Source organism: Berghia stephanieae, chromosome 7 (assembly GCF_034508935.2).
Source record: "Berghia stephanieae isolate SIO BIC M18660-M18661 chromosome 7, UCSD_Bste_1.3, whole genome shotgun sequence".
NCBI classification, from domain to species: Eukaryota; Metazoa; Mollusca; class Gastropoda; order Nudibranchia; family Aeolidiidae; genus Berghia; species Berghia stephanieae.
The window spans coordinates 28,843,547-28,856,046 of NC_088366.1; the positions used below are offsets into that span (position 1 = coordinate 28,843,547).

The 12,500-nt window shown below is 36.8% G+C and overlaps 1 protein-coding gene across 1 annotated transcript; it reads left to right on the forward strand.

The window, feature by feature from the left end:
* Nucleotides 1-2,320: 2,320 nt before the first annotated feature.
* LOC144976518 (uncharacterized) lies at nt 2,321-9,258 on the forward strand. The gene is made up of 4 exons (XM_078920810.1): nt 2,321-2,425; nt 3,935-4,474; nt 5,794-5,877; nt 9,164-9,258. Exons 1-4 carry the CDS (start codon nt 2,335-2,337, stop codon nt 9,256-9,258), a joined length of 810 nt encoding a protein of 269 aa, XP_078776936.1. The 5' UTR covers nt 2,321-2,334.
* Nucleotides 9,259-12,500: the final 3,242 nt, after the last annotated feature.

Here is a 12,500-nt window from a genome sequence, read left to right on the forward strand (position 1 = left end):
TACTCAGAAAACTGGCAGGAACAACATGGGGAGCATCGCAAACTCTTCTCAGAACATCAATCCTGGCCCTTTGCTACAGTGTGGCAGAATATTGTGCTCCTGTTTGGACGAGAAGTGCCCACACAAACCTTGTTGATGTGAAACTAAGAGACTCGATGCGAATAGTTAGTGGATGCCAGAAATCAACCCCAACACAATGGCTGCCAGTCATGAGCGCTATAGCACCACCCCACTTGAGGATGCAACACAGAAATGGATATCCAGAGTTGAAGAAGATAGTGGAGCTCCTCTGCAAGCCATATACAAAACTGCGCCCCCAACATCAAGACTAAAATCTCGTTCACCTTTCTACCTACCAAAGAAAGAAAACTACAACACGCAAGAAGCCTGGTGCGAGGAATGGAAAAGGAATAAGCCAACACGAAGGGAACTAATCGAAGATCCCTGTAATAGTCTCCCAGGTCTAAAGGATCAACCAAGAAAATACTGGGTAGCTGCAAATAGACTACGGTCAAAACATACAAGAACAGCTGCCAACATGTACAAATGGGGGCTCCAAGAATCACCAACATGCCCAAAGTGCAACCAAGCACAAGATGCAAACCACCTCGTAGGTACTAGATTGCCCTGAGACAAAACTGGAAGGGGGATTTGAAACCATCAACAAATGTGTTGTTGATTTCCGAACCTGGATTGATACCTTGAACATAGAAGTGTAGCCGAACAATACTACTACTACGACTACTACTACTACTACCACTACTACTACTACTACTACTACTACTACTACTACTACTACTACTACTACTACTACTACTACTACTACTACTACTACTACTACTACTACTACTACTACTACTACTACTACTACTACTACTACTACTACTATATTGTGGTCTTTGTCATGTGATGCATTGTGTTTAACGTCTAACCATAAACATAGACCGTTGTGTCGATTCCCCCAAAGTCTGATGAGGTGATAACATGTGTATGCAAGAAGAGGAAAAAGAAGAAGAAGAAGAAAAGAATATATATATATATATATATATATATATATATATATATATATATATATATATATGTGTGTGTGTGTGTGTGTGTGTGTGTGTGGGTGTGTTTGTATTGACCCATTAAGATCATCAATGACCCCAGAACTTTTATCTATTTCATTTCCTTTCATTTATTCAATTCCAAGGAACAAATACTTGCAAAATGAACAACGGCGGTTGCAGTCATTTCTGTTTGTATCGACCTCCACCATTTAATCATGTATGCGCATGTCCTGACGGATTTGACCTACTTCGGGATGAGGATGGTAAGGAGATAACTACACTTCATGTTAAGGAGGAATGTATAAGTGTTACGAAGCCAGGAAGATAATCCGAGAAAGAAAACTGTAATTGAAAGGATTCAGAAAAAGTGTGCAGCGGGCACTTGTATAAATAATGATGAGAAAAACAGGGTATGGAGAAGTGCCAAATGAAAACAAAGAATAAAAAGTCACGGGGTCAGTGCCAAACTCGGGATCCAATTGACACGACACCCTCTTCCTGGCCGAGAGAGAGAGGGTAGCGAGCGGTCGCACAGCCGACTGCATTTGTTTCAATTATTATTATTATTATTATTATTATTATTATTATTATTATTATTATTATTATTATTATTATTATTATTATTATTATTATTATTATTATTATTGAACGTATTGATGTTATTACGATTGTTGTATTTTTGTGTGGTGTATCAGTTTATTTTTTGGTTCCATTTACCTTTTTTTTTTTCTTTTTTTTTTTTCCACTTTCATGTATGTTGACATCAAATTGTTGATTTATTGGCGAAAGCCTAAGATTGAATAAACTTTGAAACTTTGAAACTTTCAAACAGAGAATTGCGGACAGCTTAATTTGCTCGCCCAGTATACAGAGTTCGCGGGGTTTGTTAGCCAGCCTCGTTGTGCCCCCCCCCCCCCCCCCCCCCCCCCCCCCCCCCCCACGGTAGTCGGGACAGAGAGAGAGGGGCGTATGATTGGTAGTAAGTTTGAAATCCATATTTTAGTGTGGCTGGATAGCTCGTTGTCCTCTCTCTCTCTCTCTCTCTCTCTCTCTCTCTCTCTCTCTCTCTCTCTCTCTCTCTCTCTCTCTCTCTCTCTCTCTCTCCCTTCCAGGCGGAGGGTGTTGTGTCAATTAGATCCTGAGTTTGGCACTGTTCCCGTGACTTTTTATTCTGGCACTTTTTCATATATATTTTTCTCAACTGAAAGGATTAAATGATTGAAGTGTGCACTTGACATTTTGCAATTAAGGCTATATATCGATTTAACTCTCTCGAGTTCATATGCATGGAAAATCGAACAAATTTGTTCGATTTTCAATGAGGGTGAACTCGAGAGAGTTAACGAAGAAAAAGCAAGACAGGAGACCAGAAGGTGAATATCTAAACTAGCTACTTGGTGTGGCGGTTTGGTGTCTTGTCTTGGCATTGTCTTGACATTTTCTAACATTTTCTAGAGATTCTGAGGATGGGTGTTAATGATAAAAAATATCCGCCTCTGCGTTGTCTTCTTTGTCAAGACACCTTCCACAAATTTCTCAACTAAGATGTAAATAAGTATTTAGACTGCCTAGCAGTGGACACCCTCAGTTGTGAGCAGTGGCGGACATTGGAACAGACATGGTACTTAAAGGATAACATGAACATTTTGTCGCCTAAGGCTAAAAAAAAAATAATTAAAAACTATAATGGTAAAGCTTAATGTGATTTCCAGTGCAATTAACAAAGAGAAAAGATTTCAGCATTTCCGATTTCCTATCATCTGACACTCATCATCCAATCTTCTGTCAATTCCTCTTTTATCCAAAGCTCCAATGAAGGATTAAACACTGAGAAATAAGCCCGTTTGGTAATTTTTCACTTTATTTATTTGAATCAATGGGTGATGTATTTTGTTTCCAAATTTGTTTCTGGGTGAGGATCCTGACCTCCCATAGCGGGCATGGAGGTACATACTGTGTTTTCTATCCCCTTATATATGTTTTCCAACATGATATCTGTCTTTGTTTTGGAATGAGATTACTTGGTTTTGTCCTGGCCCTGGCCGGAGTCCTAGCTGGGAGGGAAACAGTCAAATGCATTGTTATTGTTTTGGGAGATGATATTTTTTTCCTTGTAAATCATCTCTCTGTTATGTATTATTATATTTGTTATTTTGAATGTATAATATAAGCATTTGAGTGTATTCCTCTTTGTTGGATTTTGTGCTTGTGTCCAGATGAGACTTATGGGTGTTCTCAAACTAAGTACATTGGTAGTATGCTCTTGAAATCTACATCTGATCCCTATTTGAATTTGTTCCCAGTTCCCCTATGTCTTACTTTTTCTTGGCTGCTTTAATTGTAATTCTAGAACTTTTTACTATTCCATTTTCTTCCTTTTTACTGGCGCTGATATAACCTAAATGTGTTGCAAGCGCCGTAAAAACCTTAAAAACAAACAAAACAAGCCTAATTTGTTTCACGTTGTATTGTTATTCGCTTACACGGGAATTTATTGGACTTGGGGGGGGGGGGGGTCGTGGGAAGTGACTGACTTGATGTAACATTGCACCATTACTTCGGCGACTTGGGATTGAGTCTTCCTTCAGGAACGGTTTTTTTTTTCTTCTCGAGGAGGATAATATGTAAAACGCTCCAATTTGGATAAATGGTGGTTTTTACTGACACTGTATCTTTTATTCCGATGAGTTATTGACCTACTTTGAAAGATATCAGCCCGAAGTGATTGATCATTAAAATATGCCAGATTTTAAAATTGATTTTTAGAATATAAACCGCCAAACATGACAATGGCTGCCTTGTGCTGCCATGTTGAAGTACTACAATTGTTTCATTAAGCTTTTGTTTTCTAGTGTAGTTCATTTATTTCTTCTAATTCTCAGGTATTGGAGGAACTTGTCTCGAAAAGGATTCAGACCAATGGGTTATAAATACCAAGACAACAAGTCATTCAAAAAGCACGAGTACAACATCAAGTCCTTTAAATAACACAACTACCGATGTGAATGAGAGTCATTCTGGTTTCGGCAACATCAGTTCCGGTTTCAACAGTACACAAGTCGGATTTTTCAACACCAGTGATGGCATAATGACGCAATGTCCAGCCGGCGATTTATTTTACTCTAAGAGAGACACGTGTGTCGAAGTTCTTGAATGTCCCCCGAGTAAATTTAATTGTATCCTGGATGGTCATAACGTATGTATTATCTTAGCATGGCGATGCGATGGTTTTCTTGATTGTGATGATGGCCTGGACGAGGAGAAATGCGATATCAGCACGAAAACCAACGAAACAGAAAGTATTTTCAACGAAACTAGAAAGAACGTCAACATAAGTGTTGCGATATCCAAAATAAGCAGTGGTGGTTTCAATAAAACGGATGCGACCTCAACTATGAAGCCCAAAAATACGAACAAGGAATGTAAGTATTTATTTATGGGTGTCTTTATTTTGAAATAAGTACCGTAGTTTTTTTGTGTGTTATATTTTATTTTGTTTCTTTTCCTTTGGGGGAAGGGAGGGTGGGGGGGGGGGGTGTTGGATTTTTGTTCATTTTTTTTGTTTGTTTTGTTTTATTTGTTTGCTGGGTTGTTTGTCGTTTGATTTTTATTTTATTTTTTTATTGATTCTATATTCTATTTATTTTTTCAAAATATTCTTTGTTGTTGTTGTTGTTGGTTTTTTTTGTTTTTTTTTTTTTGTTTTTTTCTGGGGGGGGGGGTTAGTTATTTACTTTTTTATTGTTTTGTAGCTGTCTTATTTTCGTCTTGCTTTTAGAAAAAAATTAAATAGGCATTTGTGTCTGCCATACTGATATCTCCCGACGATATTTTGATGGGGTTGTTGTCATATGGGCTTTAAAAGTGTCAATCCCGAGTTAAATCATTATTTTATTCATATCTAATATAGACAGTTGTGTCTGCCATAATGATATCTCCAGACAATATTTTGATGGGGTTGTTGTCATCGGGACTTTCAGCTGTCAAACCCGAGTTAAATCATTATTTTATTCAAATCTAATATAGACATTTATTGTGTCTGCCATTATATCTCCCGACGATAGTTTTATGGGGTTGTTGTCATCAGGACTTTCAGGTGTTAAACCCGAGTTAAATCATTATTTTATTCAGATCCTTCTATCTCTACCCAACAGGGAATAAGATGTCGACTTGGTTAGATATGGAGCAAGCAGTTTCCGACATGTGTAATATCCTATCTAAGGAGTATCAAGCTTCTTTGAAGTGTCAGGTTTACGATTTGTTCACCGGTTGAGATCCATCTTATTTCAACAATGTTTTAAGTAAAATTTTCTAATCAAAATAAAGAAGAGGATTCTGACAGTAGAGCCATTAGGTCCATGGAGCTGGTTTATCCCAGTTTCTTAAGCGTGAAACGGATAATAGCAATTGATTGCTACCCTTTGGATAGGACGCTAGTCTATCGCAAAGTACTTTCCGCCAGATCTAACAGACCCAGCTAGCCATTCACTGCAGGAGGATCAGAAAAAATCTCGACTGCACCCATGATTGATCTCGGTCAATTTGCGTGTGAAGCGAGTGTTCTATGAACTCAGCTATCGGACCCCCTTATTCTAACAGTGTACGAAGTATATTATAAGTGTATGTTTGCTAGTTTTAGATTTAGGATAATTAGTTTTTGTTTTTAAAAAGTAAAGATCAAAAACTGCAATGTCCATTAGCTTGAGATCTTACCAACATTGTATGGATTTATTCCCGTCAGCTCTGGATCCTGTGTGCCCCTGTAATCTGCCTCAGACCTCAGATTATATCATCGACCAGTTCTGTCAACAAGGCACTCAGATTGGTTTGTAAATTGATTTCTTTGTTATTGTTAGTAAACATTAATATACATTTTAAAAAAAGTGATTTTAAGTTGTGTTTGTTTTTAAGGGTTTTTCGGCGCTTCCAGCACATTAAGGTCATATCAGCGCCAGTAGAAATGAAGCAAATGGGATATAATATAATAAAAAGTTCTATAATTACATTTAAAGCACCGAAGAAAAGGTAAGACAAAGAGGAATTGGTTCAAATAGGAAACAGATGTAGATTCCAAGAGCACACTATCAAAGTACTTAGCTTGAGATCACTTAAGTCTCATCCAGACACAAGCACATGTCCCCACTAGAGGAATACACTCAAATGTTTACAAATCATATAATACGTAAACAAAACATAATGCAATACATCACAGAGAGATGATATTTATAAAAAGTTTAATAAGGGCATTTCAAGTGTATGAACATGTTCAAAGCAGTTCAGTTGTTCATTCCTCCTCTTTCCTCTCCCCCAATAAACCTGCATGAAGACAATATTTCATGTATTGCAGTACGAGTCGCATTAAGTAAAAAAATTGAGCTTTTATATAGCGCAATATCCACTAAACGTGCTCAAAACGCTTTATAAAGGAGCGCTGACCAACAGCAACACGTAACAAGTAGAATGAGACATGATGCCTGTTAGGCGATTTTATATTTGTTACGACAGGGACAACGCTGTTAATTGCCAGGTATTCATTTTACACCTGAGTACGGTGAGAGAATGTGAGTAAAGAGCCTTTTCCAATGACTCAACTATGCGCCGGGCAAAGCTCGAACCCAAGACCTTCCGATCCGAAAGCGAGTGTCATATCACAAGACCACATAGCCGCACTGTGTTGCCCTCGACCAGATGTTAATAATAGCAACAACAAAAATTGCCCATCTTGGTGCACTAGGAAAACAAATTCAACACACGTTACTCAAATTTGAATCAAGTATGGATGTAACTCTTTTTTAGGTCATAAACCGGTATTAACTACATCAGTGCTGGTACAAAAATTAAGCTTGTAGCCGTCCATCTTTTTGTCAAAACAAATTTACATAATATAAGCGTCTTAACGACTTGAATGCTTGGTAGTTACCTGAATCCGTCAATATTTTGGACATTTCATTCATTCACTAGCTTCTCACCATTAGATGACTAAAAGCAATGTAAAACGCGTTGGAGAGTCGAGGCATAACCAATGATCACTTGAACTTTCATGTTTGATGAGTTTAAGATTTCTCAAATGAAGGTTATCATCATTTCTCATATTTATAGCCTATCATCTGAAAACGCTAAAACATTAGGGTGGGGTGGATTCGTGATTAAAGTTGAATTTTATACTTAGTTATCATAAAATTTGAATCAAAAAATAAATGCCTCCATCGAAGACAGCCATTTTCGTATCATGATTTCCTTATTATGATCATTTTAACTTTAAATTCGATTTTTCTTTCCTTTTTCTTTTTAGTTTATTCCTTCATAAAACCATACTCACACAGGAGCTCACATTTCATTCTTTGAGAAATGACATAAACTTGAATGATGATTGTTTTGTTTTTGTTTTTTTGTTTTTTGTTTTTTTTTTTTTGTTTGTTTTTTCTATTTGTATTTAGAAGGGGTGTTGTTTTTTTTTGTTTTTTTTTTGTTTGTTTGTTTTGATTTTGTTTTTGTTTTTTGTTTTATTTTTCTATGCTTTTATCTGCTTCTCCCTTTCTAATAATATCTCAACGAATATGCAATGTGTAACGTACAAGGTATTGCTATTTATGTTTTAAGGGCATTTAAAGAACACTTGATACATTTTAAAGCTCTATAACTGATATGATAGGATATAACACATGATATCATAATAGGAAATATGACGTATTCTGCATTACATCAGGGATGCCACTCAATAATTATTTAAAAATCCGGGAAATCACGGTAATGTGTCGCAATCTTTTCAGGTGCCCCCCCCCCCCCCCCCTCCCAAAAAAAAAAGGATAATCTTTTTCAATGATAATTGTAACCTCTGTGACGAATAGAAATGAACCCAACTTTAATATTATTTAAATGGATAAATAGTTAATTTCTAGCACCCATTTCATCACGACATTACAACGCTTTAAGACGGTTCTGCCTCCTTCGAAGTTTATCCCTGTTTCTATATCGTGTAAAAGACAATAGCAATTGCTTGCTGTCCTTTGGACAGGACGCTAGTCTATCGCAAAGTACTTTCCGTAAAAAACAACAGACTCAGCTACCCATTCACTGCTGGGGTCAGAAGAAAATCCTCGCTGCACCCGGGTTCGATCTTGATCCCTTGGTGTGTGAAGCGAGTGCTCAACCAACTGAGCTATCCGGACTCCTTTTCAGACTGTGGGTCACCTTTATACTTTTATATTTCTCTGAATAAAAAATATTTCTTCTTCACATAACTTCATCTTGCATACCAATAATCACAATTAGAATTCAACACTCATCATAAAGAGGAAGTAAACAGAGCAACCACGCATGCTCAAATGTCCGGAAATTTGGCCAGCGCTGTCGGCTTAACATTTTCACCAGGTCAAAAAAAAAATTCCGGCTCGCGCCGGAACAATATTAAAATTAATACTATCTTGTGGTAAAAAGAACAAATAAATGGAAAAGTGACACCCCTATATAGTGCGGCTATGTGGTCTTGTGGTATGACACTCGCTTTCGGATCGGAAGGTCCTGGGTTCGAGCCTCGCTCGGCGCATAGTTGAGTCCATGGAAAATGCTCTTTACTCACATTCTCTCACCGTACTCAGGTATAAAATGAGTACCTGGCCGTTAACAGCGTTGTCTTTGTCCGAAAAATTGTAATATCGCCTAACAGGCGGCATGTCCCGTCCTACATGTTAAATGTTACTGTTGACCAGGGACCCCTTGTAAAGCGCTTTGAGCACATTTAGTGGATATTGCGCTATATAAAGCTCAATTTTAAATTATATATATATGTATATATATATATATATATATATATATATATATATATATATATATATATATATATATATATATATATATATATATATAAATTGAATCGTGTTTGATACAAATATGGTCGATGTAGACTGACTCAAACATTGTGGTAAATATTTTTAAAAATAATAATTTGCTCCATTGCTACATGTCGAGCACTTTTCTCGATGTAGACTGACTCAAACATTGTGGTAAATATTTTTAAAAATAATATATATATATATATATATATATATATATATATATATATATATATATATATATATATATAAAATTTCATCTTTTAAAAACAATTTCAGTTTTGCCAGTCAAAGTAAAGCGCTTCTACTACGTGAACGGCCATCTTTTACTTGCTCTGCGAAAGGAGAAGGGATTGTTCAAGGATGAGAATTGAGAATTGGCTGTCAAAGAATCAAAAAAATTATGACGGTCATTATCAAGGGAGGTGACTTGTGTTCTAGTATTGAGGAGAGTATCCAGACAGGTAAACTGTATTTGCTGATGGGGAGAAGGGAGGTTGACGACATTGTAGTGACGTATATGATACCTTCAAGTGCAGAATATCGGAAAGGCATGAGAGACATCCAGAAAAAGGACGCTGTATCGCTCATACTGGTCTAATTTTTATTTTTAAGGCAATAGGGAGAATTTAATCAAATATAACTTGACTTACTTGACTTAGATGCCTTTCGCGTCTCGACCGAAAGATCGGGTCGCCTTGGCTGTTTCCAGTATTTCCTGTGTGAGGTGTCTCCAATATTGCCGGTCCTCTGCTAGGGTTCTCAGATTTTCAAGGTCCCCTGCCGTTATGAGACTAATGCTTTGTCCAAGTGTTGTGAGGTTTTTGTTTAGGATCACAGGGAGTGTTGTGATCGGTCTTCCTCTGAAAAGGTTCCCGTGTTTTTGGAAGTATCCCGACATGGCTTGGTTTGCTGGTATGTTTTTGTCCCTGCGTAGTATGTGACCGAAAAGTTGCCATCGTTGTTGTAAAATGTCAAGGGAGATTGGTCTTTCTTTTGTGATCTTATAGAGTGATTCATTTGAGATCTTTTTGGGGTATTTGATGTCCAGTACCCTTCTTAGCTGTGTGCGATGGAAGGCATCCAGATGTTCTTCTTCGGATTTTGTCAACGCCCAAGTGCCGCAGTTATACAGAAGTACCGGTTTTACAAGAGCATGGTACAGTTTCAGTTTGGTTTTTCTCTTTATTTTGTCACCTCTAATCCATACATTGGTGAGTTTACTGAGTGCGGCGTTTGATAGCTGTTTTCTTCTTTGTACATCCTCGGTGTCTCCAATTAGTGAGCCGACTTTCTTTGTTCTTTTCCATTCCTCTTTGTTCCTCGATATTGTTGTAAATTCGGTTTTATTGGCATTGACTTGGAGGTTATATTTCATGAGGGTATTTTGTATGATGTCTATATTTGCTGGTGTTGATCCAATAAAATCGACATCATCTGCATAGGCGATTTAATCAAATATAAATCTCTCTTTTTTTCGTTTGAAAACTGATTTATTTGTAAATATATCTAGATCTTTTATGGATCTGCTACGTTTAATAATATTAAATGGCCTCTTTGTACCCAAAAGTTTGTAAACACAGATCGATTGACGCCCTATCATGCCAGAATGAATGTTTCGGGTTTGTCATAGAATTGGCTATGGACTTAAAATGAGAAAATCTTTTTCTTTCTTTTTAAATAATAAATTATAGTCAATTTATACTTCCATCTGATGGACAAGATTTGAATAAACGTATGTGTCATATTAACAAATTGCCTGTTGTTGATTTTGTTAGGAAATACTGACATAATGTTGTGAGCTAAAATTATGGGTAAAAAGGTCAATACAAGAGGAAGCACACACACGCATGCACACATACACACACACACACACACACACACACACACACACAAATATTTTATATTCATCCATCCATCCATCCAGGAGGAGGAGAAGGAGGAGGAGAAGGAGGAGAAGGAGGAGTAGAAGTAGCAGTTGTAAAAGTAGTAGTAGTAGTAGTAGTAGTAGTAGTAGTAGTAGTAGTAGTAGTAGTAGTAGTAGTAGTAGTAGTGGTAGTAGTGGCGGTGATGGTAGCGATAGTTGTATTAGTCGTTGTAGTGACAGTGATGATGGTGGAAGTGATGATAATACCTCTGTCCATCCAAACTGACCAGACTGTTCACATATGTTTGTTGGTAGGCCGGTCTAGTGGTCACAAATACCGTATCAGCGACTCGTTCTACGTCCATCACCATCTTGGTTTTTCAAACCTCTCTTAGAGACAGGCAGGTCAATCTGCAGGGGCAAAATAAATAGAGATTGGAGATATCAATTTTGCTCTAACCTACAACCAAGACTTTTTTGGCCTCTCTGCCCAGCAGTTATTGAGTAGCTGGGTCGGTTAAATCTGGCAGAACGTACTTTGCAATAGCCTAGCGGCTTATCCAAAGAATAGAAAGCAATTGCTATTTATATTGCTTAAGAAACCGGGGGAAACGTCGGCTTTATGGGATTAATGGCTCTGAAGGAAAGGTCTGCAAGCCGACTGAATTCATCAAGGCCATAAACCTAAAGGCGACGAAAACTGAAAGTATTTATACTTATAGAGCATCTAAATCTAAGACGAGTCATGTATGCTGCCGTACTCTTGAAAAACACGTAAGACTGAAATTTGGCCAGAAAACTCGTCCTTCAATTATCCGTCGATTTAAATGACCATCGTCTTTGCAAAAACTTTCAAACCTGAGACTTCAAGGGGAAGAAGAAGAAGTTGTATTGTAATAAGGATTATCTTTTGCAAACTTCAAAATATTTCACTCAAACCACTCAAACTAACGGAAAGACGAACAGATTCATAACACGGTTTAGCTGCCTTGACGGACACTATCTGCATTCAAGTTGTTTCGATTATTTTGTTTTATTGTCAAGTTTATATTCAACTACATGCACAAACACACACATACACATACAAATCTATATATATATATATATATATATATATATATATATATATATATATATATTATATATATATATATACATATACATATATATGTGTAGATATATATAATATATATATATATATATATATATATATATATATATATATATATATGTGTGTGTGTGTGTGTGTGTGTGTGTGTGTGTGTGATGAAGTCATGAAGCAAATTAAAGCTTGCAGTTAACTCAGTTTGGAGGAGCGTTTTGTTAAGATGTTAACTTACACGTCCTTATTATTTGTAATTATTTAAATTATTTAGATATAAAACCTAATAAAATCCTTAATGACTTTGAAAGATATCAAAACTAGACGGCACGACAAAAGACAACCCTTTCCCGATTTGCTTTGCTGCTAGGATGGAGCTATAATATTAAGTCTTCATATTGCACTCCCTCATATTGATGTTATGCACTTAGTTATTTTACTGACAACATCCGCTTCATCATCATCATCTTCTTCTTCTTCTTCTTCTTCTTCTTCTTCTTCTTCTTCTTCTTCTTCTTCTTCTTCTTCTTCTTCTTCTTCTTCTTCTTTTCTTCTTCTTCTTCTTCTCCTCTTCTCTCCTTCTTCCCTTCTTCTCTCTCTCTCCATTCCCACTCTTCTTCTACTTCTTCTTCTCTCTTCCTTTCCTT

What these genes read in the sequence shown, in the direction of transcription:
- LOC144976518 (XM_078920810.1), top strand. Translation starts at nt 2,335, where the DNA reads ATGCATGGAAAATCGAACAAATTTGTTCGATTTTCAATGAGGGTGAAC. An exon ending in GCAAGACAGGAGACCAGAAG is followed by an intron (nt 2,426 to 3,934) that starts GTGAATATCTAA and finishes TCTAATTCTCAG; the next exon opens with GTATTGGAGGAACTTGTCTC. An exon ending in TCAACAAGGCACTCAGATTG is followed by an intron (nt 5,878 to 9,163) that starts GTTTGTAAATTG and finishes AAACAATTTCAG; the next exon opens with TTTTGCCAGTCAAAGTAAAG.